This window comes from Loxodonta africana, chromosome 3 (assembly GCF_030014295.1).
Source record: "Loxodonta africana isolate mLoxAfr1 chromosome 3, mLoxAfr1.hap2, whole genome shotgun sequence".
NCBI lineage: Eukaryota > Metazoa > Chordata > Mammalia > Proboscidea > Elephantidae > Loxodonta > Loxodonta africana.
In genome coordinates this window covers 11082030-11109636 of record NC_087344.1, presented here as the reverse complement: position 1 = coordinate 11109636, position 27607 = coordinate 11082030, and the positions used below count along the sequence as shown (strand labels likewise).

The 27607-nt window shown below is 43.1% G+C and overlaps 1 protein-coding gene across 6 annotated transcripts in view; it reads right to left on the bottom strand.

Annotated features, from left to right (window-relative positions):
* Positions 1-19155, bottom strand: part of LOC100667540 (zinc finger protein OZF-like) — a 46646-nt gene extending 27491 nt beyond the window's left edge. Inside the window, exons 1-2 of one of the 6 annotated variants that reach the window (XM_023540461.2) lie at positions 19075-19155; positions 8961-9197 (exon numbers count right to left, since the gene is read on the bottom strand). In XM_023540461.2, the coding sequence (XP_023396229.2) occupies positions 8961-8963 (3 nt within the window). In that variant the 5' untranslated portion in view covers positions 8964-9197; positions 19075-19155. The other 5 variants (XM_023540464.2, XM_023540462.2, XM_023540463.2 and 2 more) reach the window with 5 other exon arrangements.
* Between the last annotated feature and the right edge of the window lie 8452 nt (positions 19156-27607).

Sequence of the window (27607 nt, the reverse complement as noted above, 5' to 3'; positions counted from 1 at the left end):
AACGACTTCTTCATTGCAAATACCTTCTTTCACCAACATAAGCGGTGACTATATACATAGACCTCACCAGATGGAACACACAGAAATCAAATTGACTACATCTGTGGAAAGAGATGATGGAAAAGCTCAATATCATCAGTCAGAACAAGGCCAGGGGCCGAATGTGGAACAGACCATCAATGGCTCATATGCAAGTTCAAACTGAAACTGAAGAACATCAGAGCAAGTTCACGAGAGCCAAAATATGACCTTGAGTATATCCCACCTGAATTTAGAGACCATCTCAAGAATAGATTTGACGTATTGAACACTGGTGACCGAAGATCAGATGAGTTGTGGAATGACATCAAGGACATCATACATGAAGAAAGCAAGAGGTCACTGAAAAGAAAGAAAAGACCAAGATGGATGTCAGAGGAGACTCTGAAACTTGCTCTCAAACATTGAGCAGCTAAAGCAAAAGGAAGAATTGATGAAGTAAAAGAACTGAACAGAAGGTTGCAAAGGGCAACTCGAGAAGACAAAGTAAAGTATTATAATGACACGTGCAAAGAGCTGGAAATGGAAAACCAAAAGGGAAAAACATGCTCGGCGTTTCTCAAGCTGAAAGAGCTGAAGAAAAAATTCAAGCCTTGAGTTGCAATAGTGAAGGATTCTATGGGGAAAATATTAAACGATGCAGGAAGCATCAAAAGAGATGGAAGGAACACACAGAGTCATTATACCAAAAAGAATTAGTCATTGTTCAACCATTTCAAGAGGTGGCATATGATCAGGAACCAACGGTACTGAAGGAAGAAGTCCAAGCTGCACTGAAGGCACTGGCGAAAAACAAGGCTCCAGGAATTGATGGAATATCAATTGAGATGGTTCAACAAACACATGTAGCACTGCAGGTGTTCACTCGTCTATGCCAAGAAATATGGAAGACAGCTTCCTGGCCAACTGACTGGAAGAGATCCATATTTATGCCTACTTCCAAGAAAGGTGATTGAACCGAACGCGGAAATTATAAAACAATATCATTAATATCACACGCAAGCAAAATTTTGCTGAATATCATTCAAAAATGGCTGCAGCAGTATATCGACAGGGAACTGCCAGAAATTCAGGCCAGTTTCAGAAGAGGACGTGGTACCAGGGATATCACTGCTGATGTCAGATGGATCCTGGCTGAAAGCAGAGAATACCAGAAGGAATACACAGGCATTCGGCTGTGTGGATCATAACAAATTATGGGTAACATTGCGAAGAATGGGAATTCCAGAACACTTAACTGTGATCACGAGGAACCTTTACATAGATCAAGAGGCAGTTGTCCGGACATAACAAGGGGATACTGATTGGTTTAAAGTCAAGAAAGGTGTGCGTCAGGGTTGTATCCTTTCACCGCACCTATTCAATGTGTATGCTGAGCAAATAATCTGAGAAGCTGGAGTATATGAAGAAGAACGGGGCATCAGGATTGGAGGAAGACTCGTTAAAAACCTGCGTTATGTAGATGACACAACCTTGCTTGCTGAAAGTGAAGAGGACTTGAAGCACTTACTAAGTGCTAAGATCAAAGACCACAGCCTTCAGTATGGATTACACCTCAACATAAACAAAAATCCTCACAACTGGACCAATAAGCAACATCATGATAAACGGAGAAAAGATTGAAGTTGTCAAGGATTTCATTTTACTTGGATCCACAATCAACACACACGGAAGCAGCAGTCAAGAAATCAAAAGACGAATTACATTGGGTAAATCTGCTGCAAAGGACCTCTTTCAAGTGTTGAAGAGCAAAGATGTCACCTTGAAGACTAAGGTGCGCCTGACCCAAGCCATGGTATTTCCAGTGGCATCATATGTATGTGAAAGCTGGACAATGAATAAGGAAGACCGAAGAAGAATTGATGCCTTTGAATTGTGGTGCTGGCGAAGAATATTGAATATACCATGGTCTGCCAGAAGAATGAACAAATCTGTCTTGGAAGAAGTACAACCAGAATGCTCCTTAGAAGCAAGGATGGCGAGGCTGCGTCTTACATACTTTGGACATGCTGTCAGAAGGGATCAGTCTCTGGAGAAGGATATCATGTTTGGCAAAGTACAGGGTCAGCGGAAAAGAGGAAGACCCTCAACGAGGTGGGCTGAGGCAGTGGCTTCAACAATGGGCTCAAGCATAACAACTATTGTAAGGATGGCGCAGGATCAGGCAGTGTTTCGTTCTGTTGTGCATAGGGTTGCTATGAGTCGGATCCGGCTCGACGGCACCTAACAACAACAGAAAACCCTGAAGAATCCAGAAGAAAACTACTAGAACTAACAGATGATTTCAGCAAAGTATCAGGATACAAGATAAACATACAAAAATCATGTGGATTCTACTACACTAACAAAGAGAATTTCGAAGAGGAAATCACCAAATCAATACCATTTACAATAGCCCCCAGGAAGATTAAATACTTAGGAAGAAATGTAACCAGAGACGTAAAAGACCTATACAAAGAAAACTACAAGACGCTACTGCAAGAAACCAAAAGAGACCTACATAAATGGAAAAACATACCTTGGTTATGGATAGGAAGACTCAACATTATGAAAATGTCAATTCTACTCAAAGCAATCTCCAGATACAATGCAGTCCTGATCCAAATTCTAGTGGCACTTTTTAATGAGAAGGAGAAACAAATCACCAACTTCATATGGAAAGGGAAGAGGCCCTGGATAAGTAAAGCATTGCTGAAGAAGAAGAACAAAGTGGGAGGTGTCACACTTCCTGATTTTAGAACCTATTATACTGCCATGGTACTCAGGACAGCCTGGTACTGGTATAACAACAAATATATAGACCAATGAAACAGAATTAAGAATAAAGACATAAATTCATCCATCTATGAGCAGCTGATACATGACAAAGGCCCGAAGTCCAAGAAATGCAGAAAAGACAGTTTCTTTAACAAATGTTCTGGTATAACTGGATATTCATCTCTAAAAAAATAAACAAGACCGATACCTTCAAAACCTAACTCTAAATGGATCAAAGACCTAAATATAAAATCTAAAATGATAAAGATCATGGAAGAAAAAATAGAGACAACACTAGGAGCCCTAGCACATGGCATAAAGAGAATATAAAATAACTAACAAAGAATAAACCCCAGAAGAGAAACTAGATAATTAGGAAAATAATTAGGAGCTCCTAAAAATCAAATCCCCATGTTTATCAAAAGACTTTACAAAAAAAGTAAAAAGACAACCTACAGACTGGGAAAAAATTTTGGTTATGACTTATCTGATCAGTGTCTGATCTTTGAAATCTACAAGATACTATAAAATCTCAACAACAAAAATAACCCAATTAAAAAATGGGCAAAGGATATGAACAGGCACTTCACCAAAGAAGACACTCGAGCAGCTAATAGCTAAATGAGGAAATGCTCACGATCACTAGCGATTAGAGAAATGCAGATTTAAAACTACAATGAGATCCCATCTCACCCCAACAAGGCTGGCATTAATCCAAAAAACCAAAATAATCAATGTTGAAGAGCTTGTGGAGACACTGGGACACTTATACACTGCTGGTGGGACTGTAAGATGGTACAACCACTATGGAAATTGATTTGGCACTTCCTTAAAAAGCTAGAAATAGAACTACCATACGATGCAGGAATCCCACTCTCTGGAATACAGTCTAGAGAAATAAGAGCTCTCACATTAATAGATATATGCACACCCATGTTCACTGCAGCACTGTTCACAATAGCAAAAAGATGGAAACAACCTAGGTGCTCATCAACCAATGAATGGATAAACAAATTATAATATACTCACACAATGTAATACTACACAACGATAAAGAACAATGATGAATCCGTGAAACATCCCTTAACATGAATGAATCTGGAAGGCATTATTCTGAGTGAAATTAGTTAGTTGCAAAACGACAAATATTGTATCAGACTACTATTATAATAACTCAAGAAAATGTTTAAACACAGAAGAAAATATTCTTTGATGCTTATGAGGGTGGGAAAGGAGGGACAGGGGAATTCACAAACCAGAGAGTAGAGAATTATTTTAGGTGAAGTGAAGGACAACACACAATATAGGGGAAGGTAGCACAGCTGGACTAAACCAAAAGCTAAGAAGTTTCCAGAACACAACTAAGCACTTTGAGGGACAGAGTAGCAGGGGCAGGGGACTGGGGACCATGGTCTTGGTCAATTGGCATAACAAAGTTTATTAAGAAAATGTTCCAAATCCCACTTTGGTGAGTCACATCTAAGGTCTTAAAAGCTTGCGAGTGGCCACCTAAGATGCATCAACTGGTCCCAACACACCTGGAGCAAAGGAGATTGAAGAACACCAAAGACACAAGGAAAATATGAGCCCAAGAGACAAAGAGACCACATAAGCCAGAGACTCTATCAGCCTGAGACCAGGAAGAACTGGATGGTGACTGGCTACCTACCAATGACCACTCTGACAGGGAACACAACAGACAGTCCCTGATGGAGCAGGAGAAAAGTGGGGTGCAGAACTCAAATTCTAGTAAAAAGACCAGACTGAATGGTCTGACTGAGACTAGAAGAACCTCAGAAGACATGGCCCCCAGACTCTCCGTTAACTCAGAACTAAAACCATTCTGAAGCCCATTCTTCAGACAAAGATTAGACTGGAGTATAAAACAAAATAATGCTGGTGAAGAGTATGCTTCTTGAAAGTAGCAGATCCTGTCCAGAGGTGGGATGAGAAAGCAAAAAGGGATAGGAGCTGGTTGAATGGACAAGGAAAACCCACAGTGGGAAGTGGGAGTGTGCTGGCACATTATAGGAACTGCAAATAGTGTCACACAATAATATGTGTATAAATATTTGTATGAGAAAATAATTGGACCTGTAAACTTTCACCTAAAGCACAAGAAAAACAAACAAAAACACCCACTGCCACTGAGTCGATTTCCACTCATAGCAAACCTATGTAGGACAGAGCAGAACTACCCCATAAAGTTTCCAAGGCTATAAATCTTTAAGGAAGAGGCTGGTGGAGAGGCTGGCAGATTCAAACCAAGACCTTTCGGTAAGCAGCTGAGCGCTTAACCATTGTGTCACGAAGAGTCCTAATGAAAAGATACAGCATGCTTTTAGAACACCGTTCTACCCAAATAGATCTTATTCACAAAAAACTCCAAACAATTTTACTTTTCTTACAACTTCACAGAAAATTCTTGAAAATTTTATATGAAAGTACAAATGTCCACAAATAACCAAGATGTTCTAAGGAATACTGCACGGGGACTTGTCTAAACACACACACACCCGCACACCCAACTTTGTGTGTGTGTGGGTGGGTGCGTGTGTGTGTGTATAGGTATAATAAGTTAGACAGCATAGTTTCAGTATAAGACTATACAGATAGATCGGAGAAAAATAAATAGTCCTGGCACAGGCCCACCTACCAATATGGAAAGTGGTGCCATGACAGAGGAAGCACTGCAGGGCACTGCCAGAAACCACACACACTTTAATATGTGGGGTGTAGTCAACTAATTATCTAATCGGGATAATTAAAGCATTCCTACCTACTCCATGTACAAAAATCAATTCCAAATAGTTGGGTTTTAAATGTGAGAATGAAAATCATAACACTCAGAAGTTATAATAAACAAATAATTCTATGACATCAGGCCAGAGAAAAAATTCTGAAATAAGGGAAGTCATAAGGCAAGAGATTGACAAACTCAGCTATATAAAAACCCAAAACTATTCATCAACGGGCAGCAAAAAGTAAATGAGTACACAAGCTACATACTAGGAAAAAATTTTCAATATATACAAATAAAAAATGTATTTCCAAACTCTATAAAGAAGCCCTGAAAAGTCACAAAAAGATGAACTAACAGTGGGAAAATATACACAGCCTTGTCAGTACTGGAGCAGTTAATTGCAGAATAAAATTGAAGTACAATACCATTTCATACTCACTACAAAGTAAAAATTAATTCAATAAACCCATGTTGCCAAGCAAATGAAGTAAATAAAATACACAGACACACTACATCAGCATGTCCTAGTAAATTTACACTTGGCAACTTGTAAAATTACACTTGCAACTTGGCAGTTTCACCTCACTGGGTTACTGGGCAAGAGCACTTGGAGCCTGGAAAGAGACTGAACGTAACAGCACCAGTCACAAGAGGGAAAACTGAACTAGAAACAACCGAAATTTCATAAGCTGCTGTGGTGTGATGGATCACTTTCGTGTGGCCTTTCCTGCCATGGTCTTGTAATTTCTGCCCAAGTGATTGGGCAGGACTGTGTGATAGGGTAATTGTGGCCCAAGAAAGGGATTGGTCAGTTTTACCATCCCCCTGGGCTTGAAATGAGCCACCCCAGAGGTGGGAAAGAGAAGACCCCCACCACCACCAAAGAAGAACAGCTAGGAGCCAGCACGTCCTTAGGACCCGGGATCCCTGCGCTGAGAAGCTCCTGGAACCAGAAGGCAGAGAGAGAGCGGGTTGTAACAGTGAAGACAGAGAGACCTGGGAGCAGAGACCAGGCAGTATAGACCCAGTGTGGTAGGCTTCTGGCCCACTGGGAGAGAAAGCTGAGTGCCTCTGGGCAGAGGCTGAGGGCCGGGGAGAGGCATGCCTGCGAGCATGGCTGGGTGGCTGTCCTGATGGAAGAACTATATCCTGAGTGTTTTTCAACCTGAATTGTAAACTGTTACTTCCCTAATAAACCCCATAATTGTGAGTATTGTCTGTGAGTTCTGTGTGCCCACTGCCATGAATTATTGAACCCAGAAGAGATGTAGAGAGTACCGTGGCAGGGATGGTTGGTATCAGACTTGGTTAAGACGGTGGAGAGCAGAGGCATGTCTGGCCTCCGCCTCTTAGGAATCAGCCTTGGGCTGTTGATCTTGATTTTCCTTCCCAGTTGTGAAGCTAGATGAGGTCAGATACTACCCCCATGCGGTTTTTACAGCTGTACAATGGGTACGTAAATTGTAGCCCATTCATAAAATGGAACACATACATATACAGAAACACGGGTAGACTAGAGCTACAGACACCAACACATAAAGCTCAAAAATATCATGAGGAAAACAAGTCACTAAAGAACCCGTACAGAGTAATTGCATTTATAGAAAGCTCAAAAGATGCAAAGCTCAACAATATATAGCTTAAGAGTTAAGACTTGCGTGGTAAAGCTGTAATAATAGCAATAACAACAATAACAAACTTGGAATATACAGAGAGGGGTTGCCTCCAGGTTAATGAGATCAGGGCAGGACACACCAGGAAGCTCGAAGAACTCCCCAAGTCTCATTTGTAATCAGGTGCTTAGGGTTATTAAACTTTAATGAAAAGTTTCATAAATTCTATGTTTATAATCTACTTTACAGTAGAGGGAGACCTGGTGGCACAGCGGTTAAACACTCGGCTACGAACCAAAAGGTCCACAGTTCAAATCCACCAGCTGCTCCTTGGAAACCCTATGGGGCAGTTCTACTCTGTCCTACAGGGTCACTATGAGCAGGAATCCACTAGATAGCAATGGGTTTGGATATTTTTAGTTTTACAGTAGAAAGCTTAAAACACTACTAAAACGGGCAAAAAAAAAAGTAATTTTCATATATTAATCCCAACAAGTAATCTGACAGCCCCTTCGTTTTAACTTGTCTTAGGTCAGGAAGGCTTTTATACTTCAACTTTTCATACCTGGATGGTAGAAATTTACATTTACGTTCCCTAGGGGCTAAAGTGTTACAAAAAAGTTTAACACATTTGTGCAAATCATAAAAATGTACATTAGAGCTCTGCGTTTAGATCCAATGACCAGGGGTATCAGTCTGTATATCCGTTTTCTCTCAGTTAGGAGAATATTTCCAAAACGGCGAAAAGATGTAAAACATCAGGGGTTCTGGTATAATACAGTAAACGTAGTAGAAGTCTTTAAGACCCTTCTCAAGATTCAAGTAAGCTTTAGAGCATCTTTTGCATCCGTTAAAATAGGCATTCTCCTGTGTTTCAGAAGTTTTCTATCCATTAAATTAAAAAATTCTCAGTAGAAACATAACAAACTGATCCTGAAATTTGCTTCCTGTGGAAACTGACCCTAAGAACTTAAACACACTAATCTCATATTCTGAGCTGCTTCAGCAAAAAAGGACACTTTAACTTTAGATTCTAATCCACAACTGTGGGGAATGGTCAAGTTTTTTAAAAATGTAATACCAGCTCTAGGCACAGAGAGCCTGGGAGGACAGGGACCCGGACTGGGTTACTGTGCTTCACGCACACCTGAAAGACACAAGTAAAACTATTCCCCACTAGAACAGAAATGGTTTTACAGACCCCAGACATGATCCAGCAGGACTCACACTCCTGCATCATGCCTGTGGTGAGGTCAGGAGAGTGCCAAGCCCCACACAGGACCCCACAGAGTCAGGGTTCTTCCCCGAATAACCCTCTCTCCCGTTCTTTACCCCATCACACCGCGTGAGGGGTGGAGCTGCAGTGTTGGGACTGCACAGAAAAGACTCCAGTGCCTGGGGGGAAGCCAAGAACACTGTTAAGAGTGACAGGACCAGAAGGCTCTGGAGGGCCTGGGCTCACCTCCTCAGTCAGAGCTGCTCCATCTTCAGGCTTTGGTCAGGAGAGTCATTCAAAACAGAGCACCAAGGCCCAGGGTGGGGAGGTTAATACCCCATGGTGTCAGCTCTGGGAGTCGCATACAGAAGGTGACCCCAGGTATCCAAGGCTTGAGAAACCATATATGTGTAGAGGAAGGGCCCAGTGAAGACTAGGGACTTAGGATGCCCCTTAGGATTGCGTCCTCTTCTGCCAACTTTTACCTCATGAAAGAAACACCAAGCACGGAGAAGACAGCTGGTCCCCTACCAAATCATATTTAGCCTTACCCCCTTATACTAAGAATTAGCCAGTTCTCTATGGTACTCACCATTTCCAGGCTACAGCTTCTGGAAGTCTAACTGAATGTTCTCTTGGAGCCTAAGAAGCCACTTCAGAAAGAGGGATGGAAGTAGAAGCAGAGCCACCGGGCAGTCCGGAGACAGATGAAGATGTCTGGTGCGCCCAGGTGATATCCTTACTTACGATTGCGTGGATGTGCAAGCTGGTCATCCTAGGTCCCCAGATGCCTGGACTGGGCTAGTTCTCCCTGTACCACACCTGGGACCTGAAATGGAAGAAGATGGGGAAGAGGCAGTGTTGAGTAAGGAGGCAGCGACAGGTCCTTGGCCCGGGAGGGCTTTCGTTCAGGATCGAGGCAGTGCTGCACCCCGAGAGCGTTTGTTATTCCAGGCAGATCAGCCTCTATCCTTCCAGAGCATACACTTGGATTCTTCTGGCAAATCTACTCATGAGAAGCATCCAGGTGAGGACAGGCTGGAAACGTTCAACCTGGTTTCCTCCCGGGAGGCAGGGGTCCAAGGCTGAGGCTGTGGGTTCACCTGCGTAACTCTACCCGCTGTAGGTCAACACGCGTACTGCTATTTCATATCAACGTGGGTGCATTTTCAGGGAGAACGTATTTTTCACGGTTGGTCAGTGCATTCATCATGCTTCACTGATTTTTAATTATGTGCAGTTAAACCCTTCTGTTGAGTTTTTTAAATTTTCATTTCATATACACCACTGTAATACATGATCAGCATTTTTCCTGCTGATCTTGCAATGAACATTTCTTTATTCCCCTTCAGTTGTTCTCCTCTCCTTCCTCTCTCCTCCCCCCACCCCCTTACTCTCAGACCACGATATAACCGGTCCCCAAGCTTTCAAGAAATCAGGAGGATTCCTCAACACTTTCTCTCTCAACTTTATAATGAATCGATCAACCAATAAACCAGAGAATCATGAAGTTTTCTCTAAGGAGCCCTCTCCCACCTCTGTTCCTGTTTCTTTCCACCCAGCTTTCCCATCCAACAGATTGCTACTCTGTTATTTCTTGGTCTCGGGGTGAATGTTCTCTCTCTTGCATGATCATTATACCAGTGTCTCCCCCATTTAAGTACAATCCTTCCTTTTATCATTTTCTCTAATAAACCAAACCACAAGCCCGCTGCTATCAAGTCAATTCCAACTCATAGCGACCCTACAGGACAGAGTAGAACTGCCCCATAGGACTTCCAAGGAGCAGGTGGTGGACTGAAACTGCCGGCCTTTTGGTCAGCAGCTGGATACTTCACCACCACGCCACCAGGGCTCCATTTTCTCTAATAGCACTGTCTAATTTTAATTCACATCTTTATTTCTATGCTTATTATTTTCAGCATAAATGAGGAGCCTGTTAGTTATGTAGACTCTCAAGCCCCATCCCAGAACTGCTGAATCAAAATCTGCATTTTAACAACATCCCTAAGTTGTTCACTTCAACATCCAAGGCTGAGAAGCATTCCCTGCTCCATAGTCTGGAACTCAAGGAACAAGCATCTATCAACTGATGCCCTCTGGACCACCTACATCTATGTCACCCACTACCATCCTAACCCATAAACCATCTCCATGTCTAGGCCACCTCACAGGCTTCCTTATCTTGTTCACAACGAGCTCCTGCTTGACATCATTCATTCATGGTTGTCTTTCCCAAAATTGATCTGCGGCACAGGAACTGGACTGTTATGTTTTAAATCACAAATATATTCACACCCATCCCTGTTTAATGCCCATCGGTGGCTGTCCACTACCCTTCAAAAAGCCCAGAGTGGCCAGCATGGTTCTAAAGGACCTGCCGCCATTGCTTCCTCAAGCCTGGCTCATGCAAATTCCTACCCCCACCTCCGCCCCCCCCCCCAAATCCACCCTTCGTTTTCTCTGCTTCAATCACCTCTGACTTTCATCAAGGAATGGATGATACTGGGCTCTCTGCTCCCTCAGGTCCTTAAACACTCATTTTTCCCAACTGAAATACTCTTTCCATCCCCACTCCTCCTGCTATCAACCCTGCATGTAGCTAAATCCAACAAATTTTATTAACCTTCAATTACATAATTATCCCTTTCAATTAGTCTAACCAATCCCACTGCTGCTGAGTCAACTCTGACAGGTAGCGACACTACACGTCCTTTTATTACAGGTTTCAGCTGTCCCTGGTTTTTCATTACGTGTTTTAAAATGCCTCCCATGCTACAGTGTAAATCTATGGGCAGACACTCGGTATTTTTTTTTTCCTGTTCTGGCTTATGACATTAATAAGTGAGGTCACACACAGAATAAATCACATACATGGACTATCACCCACTGTATATACTCTTGAGGGGCACTATCCAGTGAAATTCTCTTTGAGGATAGACATGTTCTGTAGTGGTAGCCACTAGCTGGTGGCACAGTGGTTAAAGAGCTTGGCTGCTAATCAAAAGGTCAGCAGTTCAAGTCCACCAGCTGCTCCCTGGAAACCCTATGGGGCAGTTATACTCTGTCCTATAGGGTAGCTCTGAGTCTGAATCGACTGGGAAGTTAAAGGTTTTAGCCTGGACTAAACCAACAGCTAGGAAGCTTCCTGAATACACCAAACACTTTGAGGGACAGAGTAGCAAGGGCAGGGGTCTGGGGACCATGGTTTCAGGTTTCAGGGGACATTGAGGTCAATTGGCATGACAAAGTTTATTGAGAACATGTACTGCATCCCACTTTGGTGAGTGGCGTCTCGGGTCTTAAAAGCTAGCAAGCGGCCATCAAAGATGCATCAATTGGTCTCAACCCACCTGGAGCAAAGGAGAATGAAAGACACAAAGACACAAGGAAAATACAAGCCCAAGAGACAGAAAGGGCCACGTAAACCAGAGGATCCATCAACCTGAGACCGGAAGAACGAGATGGTGCCTGGCTACCATCAATGACCACCCCAACAGGGTACACAACAGAGAGTCCCTGATGGAGCAGGAGAAAGGTGGGGTGCAAAACTCAAATCTGAGTAAAAAGACCAGACTTAACGGTCTGACTGAAACTGGAGGGACCCCAGAAGACACCACCCCCGGAATCTCTGCTAGCCCAAAACTGACACCATTCCTGAAGCCAGCTCTTCAGACAAAGATTAGACTGGACTATAAGACATAAGGAAACCCCGGTGGTGTAGTGGTTAAGTGCTACGGCTGCTAAGCAAGAGGTCAGCAGTTTGAATCTGCCAGGCGCTCCTTGGAAACTCTGTGGGGCAGTTCTACTCTGTTCTATAGGGTCGCTATGAGTTGGAATCGACTTGACAGCAGTGGGTTTGGTTTTTTTGGTTTATAAGACATAAAATGGTACTGGTGAGGCGTGTGCTTCTTAGCTGAAGTAGACACATGAGACTAAATGGGCAGCTCCCGTCTGGAGGTGAGATGAGAAGGCAGAGGGGGTCAGGAACTGACTGAATGGACACACGAAATACAGGGTAGAGGGGAGGAGTGCGCTGCCACATTGTAGGGAGAGCTACTAGGGTCCCGTAACAATGTGTGTTTAAGTTTTTGTATGAGAAACTGACTTGAAGTGTAAACTTTCACTTAAACACATTAAAAAAAAAATCGGATTTCTATGGTTCGAAAGTTGTCCTCTAATCAGAGGAAACTCCTGGTACAAAGGCAGGGAAAATCTTCACGTCTTTGAAAAAAAAAATTTTTTTTTTTTAAACTGTGGTAAAAGATTATCTAACATGAGGGTGAATGTTATAAATTCAAGTCAGAAAGCCATATACAAGCAGTCCCCAGATTACAACTGAGTTCTGTTCCTAAAGCTGTCTTTAATCAAATTTGTAGGTAAATATGGACAGGTGGGTAAGGTTGTAGTCAAAATGTTTATCTTACTGTGTAGTATATAGTGTACCTCTCTATGCACAAATAATATTAGAAAAAAAAAACTTCCAGATACACTGAAACATTTTTAACATAATAATTCGATAACAGTGTTTTGATGGGCATGGAAAAGTAGCACCCATTTCCTATTACAAACCATTGTATGTACCTTCTCCACAGTTGAACAGATATCTACAGGGCGTTACCCAAAATAGAAGATTCTGTTCTATAAAACCTCCGACACCAATTAGATACTTTATTTTAGACTCTGAACTAAAAAATCTACATTGTGCCACCGAGCAATTTTTGCTGGGTTTTCAACCCTCCTCAGCAGAAGTAGGAAGGGTTGCGGGCATGGGTAGGATGGTGCTGGGGCCAGAGGGATCATTCCCCAGTCACATCTTCACCAGGCCTGTCAACCCCACAAACTGACTATGAGGCCCCCGCCTCAGAGTACAAGGAAAAAAGTGCCTCTCAGGATGTGCTCAGAGAAAGCCCAGGCCCAAAGGTTGGAAAGAGGATGCTTAGGGAAACCCAATTGCCAAGTTCTCCAAGGACCCTTGGAAACCATATGGACATACAGAGGTCAGGAATGTAAGGCTGCCCTCCCCACCCAGTCACCAAAAGGTCAAGAACTGCTGCGATAGTGAAATCCTGCACGTGTAAGTAGGGGAAACAGAAGCCCAGAGAGGTGCTGCGATGGCTCTGGGCAGTACAGCATGGAGGGCCCGCGGGACGAGGTAGGACGGAGCTGGGTAAGGGAGTGCCACGCAAGCCCAGCTATGTGCCCAGTGTGTGCAGTGAAGGGTGTACTCGGAGAACACAGCAGAACACAGCGCCTTGTCCCGGCTGCCAGCCACCACCACCTGCAGGCCCACTTGGGGCACATGGACGGTGGGGCTAGCCCTTTCAGAGCTCCAAGGGAGGTTGGTACATGTGGGTTCTCTGTTGCAAGCCAAGGCTGAATTCACCACGTCCCGGGGGCCTGGCCGCCGAAGGATGCCCTGTGGCACCTGCACACGCAGGGGAAGTGTGGCCCAGGGACTGGGATGGCAAGTCAGTTTCTTCCTGATATGCTTTAGGGGTGTTGGTTTGTAACTGGGTTTTACATTAAGTCCTAAGCTGGACACTTGTAACCCATGGACTGCCTGTACATAAGCCTGACCACACAGGATCCTGTTGGGCAATGTAAAATATATGGCATTTATTCTACATGTGATTGATGGCTTACTTGGTTTACAATTTTGATATCCCTCTTGCTGCTAGATGGACTATACCTCCTTGTGACAAGACAAAGAGTAGGAGAAGGTTCAGAAGCTGTTTTCCTATGGGGCATCTCTCACAGTAGCTTGGACTAGGATTGCAGCCATGAAGATGGTCGGTATATTTGGGTTCTAAACCAACAAGACTTGGTGCTTTCCTGCAGGTGGAAGATGAGAAAAAAAGAGGATAGAGGTGGACTGAGCATATCTCCCAATCTAGTGAATGGATGCTGGTGCCATTTACTGATATGGGAAAGCCAGGTGAGAAACAGATTTGCTGGGGTGAGATTGGAGAGCTCTGTATTAGACATGGTAGGTTTCGGAGCCATATAGCCCACAGTGCCCCAGTAGACTATGGGAAGGTTTGATCTCTGAGTCCATTGGTACTCAAGAGCCTGTACCTCAATCCAGAGGTTGCTGCCTCCTGAAAACAAAACAAAAAAAATTAAACCATGACCTCTGACACAGGCTCATTCCCACTTGTGGAGCTTCAAGCTGGAGGGAGGCAAGAGCACAATTCTGGCATGTATTAGGCCTTCGGGAAATATAAGTTGATATTGTGGAGTTATCTGAGGAGCAAGTCTTAAGAGTCTGAACTAGGAAAATTCAGTCGTTTTGAATTTGACATGAAGTGACTACACTACCAGTCAAGTCTCCAAGGGGAACTGCAGCACACCCAGGGTACTTCTAGGTTATCAATCTCTAAGGATGGAAAGAGAAAAATAAACACACCACATTTGTCTACAGACATTGAGATTTCAAGTGGCATTTAATGATCATTTTTCCTCTAAGCATTTTTGAAATTTTTGAAACATGCAGGGTTTTCACAATTTAAAAAAATAAGAACATTTATTTCTCCACAGACTAGTTTTTGACAATGGATTCTTAGATATGATACCAAAAGTATGAGCAACAAAAGACAAAGTACATAAACTGAACTTCATTAAATAAAAATATGGAGCATCAAATGATTTTATCAACAAATTGAAGAGACAACCTACAGAATGGGAGAAAATATTTGGGAATCACATACCTGATAAGAGTTTAATAACCAGGATATATAAAGAACTCCTACCCCTCAACAACAAATCTAAACATGGATTTTTAAAGTGGGCAAAAAATTTAAATAGACATTTTACGAAAGAAAATAAATGCATGAAAATATGTTTGATACCACTAGTCACTAGGAAAATGTACATCAAAGCCACAATGATACCACCTTGGCCCAACTAGGATGGCTACCATCAGAAAAACGGAAAACAACAAGAACTGGAGAGAGTGTGGAGAAATTGTTGGTGGGACTGTAAAATGGTGCAGCCTGTGCAAAACAGTTTGGTGGTTCTTCGAAAAGTTGAACATACAATTACCACCTAACCCAGAAATTTCCATTCCTAGGTATATACCCAAAAGGCTTGAAAGCAGGGACGAAGCAGGTATTTTACACTAATGTTCACTTCAGCACTATTCGTAACAGCCAAAAAGTGGAAACCACCTAAATGCCCATCAACAGATAGATGGAAAAAACAAAATGTAGCAAATCCATACAATGGAATGTTATTCACTCATAAAAATAAATGATGTTCTCATAAATGCTATGACTTGGATGAACCTTGAAAACATTATGCTAAGTGAAATAAGTCAAACACAAAAGTACAAATATTGTGTGAACCCATTTACATGAAATATCCAGAACAGGCAATATATACAGACCAAAGTTTATTAGTAGCTACAAGGGGCAGATAGGAGGCGGAAGGGGAAGTTAGTGCTTAAGGGGCACTAGTTTCTGCTGATGTCGGAAACCCGGATGGCATAGTGGTTAAGAGCCACGGCTGCTAACCAAAACATCGGCTGTTCAAATCCACCAGGCACTCCTTGGAAACTCTATAGGGTAGTTCTACTCTGCCCTGTAGGGTTGCTGAGTCAAACTCGGCTCGACAGCAGCAGGGTCAGGTTTCTGCTAAGGGTGATGCAAAAACTTGGAGGCTGATAGTGATGATGGTTGTACACATACCCGTTGCCATCGAGTCAGTTCCAACTCATAGCGACCCTATAGGACAGAGCAGAACTGCCCCATAGAGTTTCCAAGGAGCGCCTGGTGGATTTGAACTGCTGACCTTTTGGTTAGTAGCTATAGCTGTTAACCACTATGCCACCAGGGTTTCCGGTTGAACACATAGTGACCATAACTAATGTTATAGAATCTTTCATGTGAAAATAGTTGCAAGAGCAAATGTTTTGTTATACACCCACTCCTCACTTACTGACATGGTTAGGTTCCAAAGACCAGGTCGTTATGTGAAAATGGGCATTATGCCAAACTTGGAGGATGCCCACATTAGATCACAAAATGGAGGATGACTACATCATTACATAGCTGCCAAATGACAACACTGCATAATTGCTAAGCAGCTGAGAATCACAGGCCAGCGAAGTTGACACCTTAACTACCACAGCCAGCACTACTCCTGCCTTGCACCTCCGTGTTCATTACTGTCAGACGTATGTCATCAATGCACAAAATAGTTGGGTACATTTTTTACCACTGCTGTAAATGCAAAATGTCGAACAAGGCAGTAAGTGAGGAGTGGGTATACATTTATTTTTGCAAAATACTAGCTGTCTCATAATCTGGCATTTTTGTTTTCAGGTACAAAACCCTTCAGATTAAAATTTACCAATAAATTCAGTGTCTCAATCTATGAAATGAGTGATAATTGCGCCACCCTGTAATCTGTTTCCGTAAAGATTACAGCCAAGAAAACCTGTGCAACAGTTCAACTGTGTAATACATCAGGTCGCCATGAGTGGAATGGACTCAGTGGCAATGGGTTTAGTTGGTTTTTTTTTATAAGATTATGGTGAGGATTAAATTGGTGCACATGAAAATGCTTAGAACAGTGCCTGGGGCATAGTAAGTGTGCAACCATTAGCTAGTATTATCATCCTCATTATTATTAATATAATGAGGATTTATGTGTGCAAAGATAAAAAGAGAAGGAAAATAACTTAAGAGGGCCTACTACATGCCAGATACTTTCATGGCTTCCTCATCTGATCTCTGAGTTAGATATCATTATTATTTATTACCTTTTAACCAACAAAGAAACTAAAATTCAGGGACAGAAAATCACATTTGAGGAACCACAGTGTGTAAAGAATGAATTTTTTAAGGTAAATCGATCTGGATCGCTTGATTATTAATAAGAAAACAACACAAAACAAAAACAAGACAACTTGCTAACAAAAATTCTGATGAACTATAGTTCTAAATAGAAAAATTGATTACGCTAATGACACTGGAGTTAGCAATGATTTCTGAGACAGGACACTTAAACTGAGACACTTTACATTTTTGAAATGATATCTGTAGCTGCTGGTTCACTCTTTAGTGTCTACATACTATTCCTCTTTTCTATGTAAAATGGTGTCATTTTGTTGCTCTTGCAATAGGTTTGACACACACATACTATCTTCATTCTACTGTATTACATTTGGCTTAAAAAAAAATTTCTAGCCATATTACAGATGCCATTGAATTTACTCATCAATTTAAGTTTTACTTTTTCATGTTCAAAACTACTTACTGTAAATCATGACTTTGTAATAATTATACACTTCATTTATTTAAGGAGAGTGGCTTGTAAAATAATTACCACAAAGGATGAGATACTTTTTCTAACACTGTAGTGTGCTGGCCCTCTAGAACCTGCTCAAGTATTTTGATTACTTTCATTACACGCTGCCCGTGATCCCCTCCTTCCCAACATTTACTGCTCTCCCCTCCTTCCCAACATTTACTGCTCTGACACTGGGAATAAGCCCAGGTTTTGCTGCAAGAAGCCTGACGTCTTCAGCCTATGAAGAAATGTGGCTTGCTGACAGCAGAAATTGTGGCTGGATCACCAGCACCCAAGCCCGCAGTCATCTCTATAAACCGCTCAGGGCCCATATTAACCTTGTTCAGCCACATCACGGTTTACATCCGGTCAACGAGGTTTGGCCACACTGTTCTCAGACATTCAGGTTAAAAATCCCTGCCTTACAGCCAAAGGAATTCCTCAAAATGTGCCTCCTACTAAATATTTTCCCCCTGAAATTGGGATAAATAGGGTCTTAAATGCACGTCCTAGTTCCAATCATCTACCATAAACACGTTCATCTACCTTAAACACCTATAACTGTTAAAGAAGGGGAGGGAGAAGATACTCCTCATCATATAAACTTACTTTTTGTCTGACTGGTAATACTTCAGGAAAAAACAAAACACCAAACCCGATGCTGTAGATTCCGACTCACAGCCACCCGACAGGACAGAGCAGAACTGCCCCGCTGGGTTTCCAAGGAGCGACTAGTGGACTTGAACTCTGGACCTTTTCTGGTTAGGCGCCAGGCTCTTAACCGCTGCGCCACCAGGGCTCCAAGGCTTCATCAAAGTCCTGCCTTAATGAAGCACAGGAATCAAGGGGAGCCCGGCGGAGGAGGCGGCGAGCAGGGCACGGAGACTCCGGCTGACCACCCCGGGCTCCGACGAGGCCCGTGACTCTGCATTTCTCACACACGCCCAGGTGGAGCTGGCGCGGCTGCTCTGGGAGCCACTCGTTTGCCAGCGAGGACGGGGACGGTTTTACCTGTCAGCGCGCCCGGGGACAAGGTGCAGCCCACCTAGCCGGCCATCTCACCCAGGCCGGGGAGGAGACAGCCGCGGCCCAGGCGAGCGCGGCGGGGTGGGCCGGGCTCCCGGAGGTGCTGGCGGCGGCAGGAAGGCGGCGACGGTGGCGGCGGCGGCGGGAAACCAGGGAAGCGGGGAGGCGACGGCGGCGGCGCTGGCAGAAAAGCAGGAAGGTGGCGGCGGCGGGAGGCCCCGGGCACAGCCCGGCTGCGTGGAGCCCCGCGGCCCCGGAGCAGCTCACCGAGGGCGAGAGGCCGGGACTGCGCAGGAGAGCGGGGACAGCACCCTTAGACCCCACTTGGGTGTCCAGCGGGCTGCACCTGGTACTGGAGCCGCCCAGACGCGAACCGACAAACCCACCTCACACAGCAGACGGAGCGCGTCCAAATTTGGCTGCCGGCAGTCAAGGCGCACTTCCGCTTCCGGGTTTTTGGATTCTGGCTGCGGGAGGGAAGTGTCCTGAAAGTCGGAAAAAAACATTTTTTACATGTATTTTGTCTAAAATTAATCTAACCGTTTCCAAATTTATTGATTTTATTACTCGTCTCTTACTTTTTCTCCATGTTTGTATTTTCAACTCTGTTTATTTTAGATTGGATTAAAAAAAAATCCCAACCTGAAAATAAGCTTTTTTTTAAGGTTATTTTTTTAACTTCTTATACTTTTATATTTGCATCTCTTGTCTCCTACTCCGAAAATCTTGTTTCCTAAATGTACTTAATAAATCGACCTCTTTATCTTTTTTTATTGTGTTTAAGTGAAAGTTTACAATTCAACTCAGTTTCTCAAACAAAAACTTAAACATACATTGTTATGTGGCCCCAGTTGCTCTCCCCCTTTTGCCTTCTCACCTGGCTCTAGACAGTAGCTGCCCGTTTAGTCTCTTGGGCCAATAAGTACACTCTTCACTAGTATCATTTTATGTCTTACAGTCCAGTCTAATCTTTGTCTGAAGAGTTGGCTTCAGGAACGGCTTTAGTTTCAAGCTAACAAAGAGTCCTGAGGCCATGTCTTCTGGAGTCCCTCCACTCGAAGTGAGATGATCAAGTCTAGTCTTTTTATGTGAATTTGAGTTCTGCACCCCACTTTTCCCCAGCTCCATCGAGTACTTTCTGTTGTGTTCCCTGTCAGGGCAGTCATTGATGGTAACCCGGCATCATCTAGGTCTTCTGGTCTGAGGCTAACGGAGTCTCTGGATTATGTGGCCCTTTATGTCTCTTGGGCTCATATTTTCCTTGTGTCTTTGGTGTTCTTCATTCTCCTTTGCTCCAGGTGTATCTTAGATGTATCTTAGATGGCTGCTTCCTAGCTTTTAAGACCCACTCACCAAAGCGGGATGCAGAACATTTTGTTAATAAACTTTGTTATGCCAACTGACCCAGTTGTCCCCAGAAACCATGGTCTCCAGACACCCGCCCTTGCAACTCGAAGTGTTTAGTTGTATTCAGGAAGCTTCTTTTTTTTTTTTTTTTCTTAGGTTTTGGTTTAGTCCTGTTGTGCTGACTCCCCCTGTATTGTGTGTTGTCCTTCCCTTCACCTAAAATAACTCTTGTCTACTAGCTGTTCAGTGAATACCCGTCTCCCTCCCCACCCTCGTAACCATCAAAGACTGTTTTTTTCTGTGTTTAAACTGTTTATTGAGTTCTTATGACAGTGGTCTCATATGATATTTGTCCTTTTGCAACTGACTAATTTCACTCAGCATGCCTTCCAGATTCATTCATGTTATGAGATGTGTCTTTGATATATCTATCATTCTTTATCGTTGCGTAGTATTCCATTGTGTGAATATACCATAATTTGTTTATCCATTCATTCGTTAACGGGAACCTAGATTGTTTTCATCTTTTTGCCATTGTGAACAGTGGTGAAATGAACGTGAGTGTGCATATATCTATTCCTGTGAGGGCTGCTATTTCTTTAGAATATATTCCAAGTAGTAGAATTATTGGATCATATGGTACTTCTATTTCTAGCCTTTTAAGGAAGCACCAGATCGATTTCCAAAGTGGTTGTACCATTTTACATTCCCACCAGCAGTGTATAAGTGTTCCAGTCTCTCCACAACCTCTCCAACATTTATTATTTTATTATTTTATTTTTATTAATATCAGCCTTGCTGGAGTGAGGTGGTATTTCATGGTTCTTTTGGTTTGCACTTCTCTAATGGCTAATGATTGTGAGCATTTCCTCATATATCTGTTAGCTGCCTGAATGTCTTTGGTGAAGTGCTTGTTTATATTTTTTGCTCATTTTTTAATTGGGTTATTTATCTTTTTGTGTTTGAGGTTTTGCAGTATATTGTAGATTTTAGAGATTAGACACTGCTCAGATTTGCCACAGCCAAAAAATTTTTCCCAGGTTGTAGATTGTCTTCATACTCTTGGTGAAGTCTTTGGATGAGCAAAAGTGTTTATTTTTAGGAGCTCACAGCACCCAATGCTGTTGACTTATAAGGACTGGGTAAAAAAAAAAAAAGGTACCACTTATTCTTGGACCCCTGTGGTGGTGGCTAGGTGTCATGGGTGGAGCCACTAGTGCTCAGGCCACCGATGTGAGTAGGTGAGGACACTTCTTAATAGGCAGAGCAGTGTCAAATGTCATGAACCTGCCTCTCCACCATGTAGCTGAGGCAGCTGAAGTTAGGCTTCAGGCACATACCCTGCTGTACTATGCTAATAAGGGCCTATGCTGTTGAAAGGGGCCCACACAGGTCTATGCATGGGTGAAAGGCATTCAAAGTCCATGGACCCCTTATGCCTATGCCTAGGCAAAGGAGCTGTTTCTGCCCTGAGTGCCCAGCTTAAGGGAACTGACAGATTGTTTTTTCCGTTTGTTAATTTGTTCCCTCTGTAAGACTGGGAGAATGGCTCAGGGCGAGTGCAGGGTCCTTATTCTGGGCCAGGGTATGCAGCCGGCTGGGACCCAGTGCAGAGCAGGAAGGGAGCAGGTAAGTGGGTGAGAGGTTTTTCCCAAAGGGGTTAAATGCAGATACTTATTCTTCGTCAATTGAGGGCCGCTTCTCAGTTGTTCTAGAGGGCTAAGCAGACTCTATGCCATTCGGCCTCTCGCCATGTAGAAATCACTTCCCAAACACCATGGTTTGTCTAACCGTGTTTGTGGTAGTGGATATGGCCTGCGAGGTGTAGGTTCCCTCTAGTCAGGTCTGGCAACTCCTGCCTGGTTCTGAGCTGTTTCTCCCTCCCCTGCCACTCAATCTGGTTCCTTAATTCCTCAACTTTGCCATTGATGTTCAGAGTTCCTAGCTTATCATATACAAGTGATTCACTTGTTTATTGAGGTCTTTGTTGTAAGAGGAAACCACAGAAAGCATCTTACTACTCCACCATCTTTGTCCCACCTTGCAAATACATTTTTTTACCAGCATAAATGGCAACTATACACGTGGACCTTGGCAGATGGAATACACAGGAATCAAATCAACTACATCTGTGGAAAGCGGCAATGGAGAAGCTCAATATTATCAGTCAGAACAAGACCAGGGGCTGACTAAGGATCAAACCATCAATCATATGCAATTTCAAGTTAAAACTGAAAAAAATCAGAACAAGTCAGCAAGAGACAAAGTATGATCTTGAGTATAACCCACCTGAATTTAGAGAACATCTCAAGAATAGATTTGATGCATCAAGCACTAATGACCAAAGACCAGATGAATTTTGGAATGACATTAATGGCATCATACATGAAGAAAGAAAGAGATCATTAAAAAGCAGGACAGAAAGAAAAGACCTAAATGGGATGTCAGAAGAGACTCTGAAACTTCCTCTTGAACATCGAATACCTAAAGCAAAAGAAAAAAATGGTGAAGGAAAAGAGCTGAACAGAAGGTTTCAAAGGGCGGCTCAAGAAGACAAAATAAAGTATTGTGATAACATGTGTAACAAAGAACTGGAAATAGAAAACAAAAAGGGAAGAACATGCTCAGCATTTCTCAAGCTGAAAGAACTGAAGAAAATTCAAACTTGGAGTTGTAATATTCAAGGATTCTATGAGGAACTATTAAACGATGCAGGAAGCATCAAAAGAAGATAGAAGGAATATACGGAGTTGCTATACAAAAAGAACTGGTCTACATTCAGCCATTTCAAGTGCTAGCATATGATCAGGAACTGATGGTACTGAAGGAAGAAGTCCAAACTGCACTGAAGGCACTGTTGAAAAATAAGGCTTTGGGAATTTATGGAATACCAATTGAGAGGTTTCAACAAATGGATGCAGTGTTTGAAATGAGCGCTCATCTATGACAAGAAACTTGGACAACAGCTACCTGGCCAACTGACTGAAAAAGATCCATATTTATGCCTACTCCCAAGAAAAGTGATCCAACTGAATTTGGAAATTATCGAACAATATCATTAAAATCATATGCAGGCAAAGTTTTGCTGAAGATCATTCGAAAGCAGCTGCAGCAGTCTATCAACAGGGAACTGCCAGAAATTCAAGCCTGATTTATAAGAGGACCTGGAATGAGGGATATCATTGATCATGTCACATGAATCCTAGCTGAAAGCAGAGAATATCAGAAAGATGTTTACCTGTGTTTTATTGACTATGCAAAGGCATTCGACTGTGTGGATCATAAGAAATTGTGGATAACATTGCGGAGAATGGAATTTCCAGAACACGCAATTGTGCTCATGAGGAATCTGTACATGGATCAAGAGGCCTTCGTTCGAACAGAACAAGGGGATACTGTGTGGTTTAAAGTCAGGAAATGTGTGTGTCGGGGTTAAATCCTTTCACCATACTTATTCAATCTGTATGCTGATCAAATAATCTGAGAAACTGTACTATATGAAGAAGAACAGGGCATCAGGATTGGGGAAAGACTCATCAACAGCTTGCATTATGAGTATGATACAACTTTGCTTGCTGAAATTGAAGAGGACTTGAAGCATTTACTGAGGAAGATCAAAGACCACAGCCTTCTATATGAATTACAGCTCAGCATAAAGAAAACAAAAATCCTCACAACTGGACCAATAAGCAACATCATGATAAATGGAGGAAAGATTGAGGTTGTCAAGGATTTCATTTTACTTGGATCCACAATCAACAGCCATGGAAGCAGCAGTCAAGAAATCAAAAGACACATTGCATTGCGCAAATCAGCTGCAAGAGATCTCTTTAAACTGTTAAAAAGCAAAGATGTCACCCTGAGAACTAAAGTGTTCCTAACCTAGGCCATGCTGTTTTCAGTGACCTCATATGAATGCAAAAGCTGTACGATGAACAGTGAAGACCGAAGAAGAACTGATGCCTTTGAATTGGGGTGTTGGAAAAGAATATTGAACATACTACGGACTGCCAAAAGAATGAACAAATCTGTCTTAGAAGAAGTACCACCAGAATGCTCCTTGGAAGTGAGGATGGCAAGACTGCATCTCACGTAGTTTGGACATGTTGTCAGGAGGGATCAGTTCCCGAGAAGGACATCATGCTTGGTAAAGTAGAGGGTCAGTGAAAAAGAGGAAGACCCTCAAAGAGATGGATTGACACAGTGACTGTAAAAATGGTCTCAACCATAACAACAATTGTGAGGATGGTGCAGGACCAGGCGGTGTTTCTTTCTGATGTGTACAGGGTTGCTATGAGTCAGAGCCAGCTGTATAGCGCCTAACAACAATAGCAATGATCTTATATACAGAAAATCTCAAAGAATCCACAAGAAAACCACTGGAATTAATAGATTTCAGCAAAGTATCACGATACAAGATAAACATACAAAAATCAGTTGAATTCCTCTACACCAGCAAAGAGAACTTTGAAGAGGAAATCGCCAAGTTGATACCGTTTACAATAACCCCTATGAAGATAAAATACTTAGGAATAAATCTAACCAGAGATGTAGAAGACCTATACAAAGAAAAAAATGGAAACCCTGGTGGCGTAATGGTTAAGTGCTATGGCTGCTAACCAAAGGGTTGGCAGTTCGAATCCGCCAGGCGCTCCTTGGAAACTCTACGGGGCAGTTCTACTCCGTCCTATAGGGTCACTATGAGTACTGGGTTATACAAAGAAAACTACACAACACTACTGCAAGAAACCAGAAGAGACCTACATAAGTGGAGAAAAACATACCTTGCTCACGGATAGGAAGACTCAACATTGTGAAAATGTCGATTCTACCCAAAGTGATCTACAGATTCTGTGCAATCCTGATCGAAATTCCAATGATATTGTTTGAGATGGGAAAGAAATCAGCAACTTCATATGGAAAGGGAAGAGACCCCAGGTAAGTTAAACATTACTGTAGAAGAAGAAAGTGGGAGGCCTTACATTACCTGATTTTAGAGCCTATTATACCATACCACCATGGTAGTCACAACGGCCTGGCTCTGACTGGGTAAGAAGTTTTTCCCAAAGGGGTATTTTTGGATCTCGGTAGGTTAAACTCAGGTTCTTATTGTTTGCCAGTTGTGGGCCTGTTCTCTCTTGTTCTGTAGGGTGGAGCAGACTCTCTGCCATTCTGCCTCCATGGATGTGGAAAACGGGTCCCGAATGACTCTGCTTGCCTCACAGCGCTCAAAGCAGCTGTGGAATTGGCCTGTGGAGTGCTAGTTCTGCCAGGTCAGGTCTGGCAATTCCTCGCTACTTCTGAGCTCTTTGTCCCTCCCTTTACCACTCTGTCCGATTCCTCAACTTTGCTTTTGGTGTCCAAGGCTCCTTGGTTGTCATAAATAATGGATTCACTTGTTTTTTCAGGACTTTTTTGTAAGAGGGACCACAGGAAGCATCTGACTTCTCTGCCATCTTGGCCCCACACCCCAAAGGGGTGTTTTTGATCCACAAGGTAGGTTAGATGCATATAATATACTTCTATTTTGCCAATTGAGTGCTGCTTTTCACTGATTCTGGAGGCGTGAGTGGACTCTCTGCCCATCGGTCTCTCCCTACGTGGAAAACGTGTCCCAAGCTTCACTGCTTGCTTCATGGAGCTTGAGCAAGTGGGATCTGGCCTGCAGTGGGCCAGTTTCCACTGGGTGGAGTCTGGCGACTCCTTGATGTATCTGAACCGTCTCTCCCTTCCCCTGCTGCTTGGTTTGATTCTTCAACTTTAGCCTTTGATGTTCAGGGTTACTAGATTGTCATGTATAATTGATTCACTTTTTGGGGGGGCCTTTGTTACAAGAAGGACCACAGGAAGGGTATCACTGCTCTGCCATCTAGGCCCCGCCTCCCTGAAAATAAGTTTGAGCTCCAAATTCAATCTAATCATAATTCTCCTGGTTACTATATACTGTTACTATGTCCACCATCTTATTTTGTGATTTCTACTTATCCTTTTTCAAAAGTCTGTAATAGTCGGGAATAAAGTATATATAAAGAAAATTGAATGAAAATGCACATGTGTTCTTATTAAACAATATAGTGAACACCTGTTTACCCACCACACTTTCCAAGAAATATAAGATTACCTTGCCAAAGAAAACCCTGCGGTATCCCTTCTATACTTCCTCATCCTCATTCTCTCTGAAAAGAAACTACTTCTGTGCACTTCTCCTGAGTGGTTGTAAAATGGATCTGACTCTGGATTTAATTCCACTCATTCCTGTGTTTTGCTGAGTAGCTTTCCGTGCTGTGGAGGCAGCACAGTACATTCATCCATTCACAAGTTGATGGTCATCTGGGTTGTTTACTTGTTTTGGTGAAGCTGCTCTGAACATTTGTGTGCGCGTTGTTTGGATGACACATGTTTTCATTTCTCTTGTGTAATTACCTTGGAAAGAAATTGCTGGGTCATAGGGAAGCTGTGTGTTTAGCTTTATAAGAAACAGCCAGATGACTTTCCAAAGTGGTTGCACCTTCTTCCCCTCCTCCCACCCCCCGCCCCAGCAACATGTGGGTTCCCAAGTGCTCAGCTAAGGCTCCCTCCTCTGTGCACCTGCACCCAGACAAGGTCCCAGCCTGCAGAGGGGAGCCCTCCATGTTCTCTGCCCATCCATGAAGGCTCCTTTCTCTCTGGAACTCAGTTCTTCAAGGTTTTCTTTCAACTGCTGCTCTCCTCTAAAAAAAAAAAAAATGGAAACAAAAACTGTTCTTTTTGAGTTAGTCGTGACTTATGGTGATCCCATGTGTTACGGAGTAGAATTGTGCTCCATAGGGCTACTAACCAAAGAGTCGGCAGTTCAAATCCACTAGACACTCCTTGGAAACTCTATGGGGCCATTCTACCCTGTCCTATAGGGTTGCAATGAGTCAGAATTGACAGCAACACTTTGTTTTGTTTTTTAATCTTTATGGAATCAGATTGCCAGGCCTTTATTCAGTGATGACACTGGGAGGGGAGGTTGAACTGCCAACATATAGGTTAGTAAACCCATTGCTACCAAGTCGATTCCAACACATAGTTCCTAAACACTGCACCACCAGAGGTCCCTTTGTGCCATTCAGGGACCTCTGCTCTTCTCTAGTCCCATAGAAAAGAATAATTTCCATTTTGTCCAGATGTTTCTTGTTGTTACCACAGAGTGAAAATGTTTTTCCTTCTACTTCCTTACTAGAAGTGGAAGTCCAAGGCTATTATTGTTTGAATTTGAAACATTCCTATAGAACAGTGATCCGTCTTCAGAGCATCCCGGTGCTAAGCATACTGAAACACAAGGGTGTTGTGGGTGTTGCCAGCAGAGGCCAGAGTCACAGGCAGCTTGGGGAGGAGATGAAGGCAGGGTGTTTCAGGGAGGTGAGTCTGAAGAGGGGATTGACCAGGATGGGCCAGAGCCTTGGGTGCCCCTGCTCATAGGTCTGGGTGTTCTGCAGGTCAGGCTGGAACCTACTGTGGGTGACTAGTCACCAGGAGTCCCCATGTCCCCCTCCTGGGTGGGACGAGCAGAGGGCTGAGGGTGGAGACTTGGTGGGCCTGGAGCTG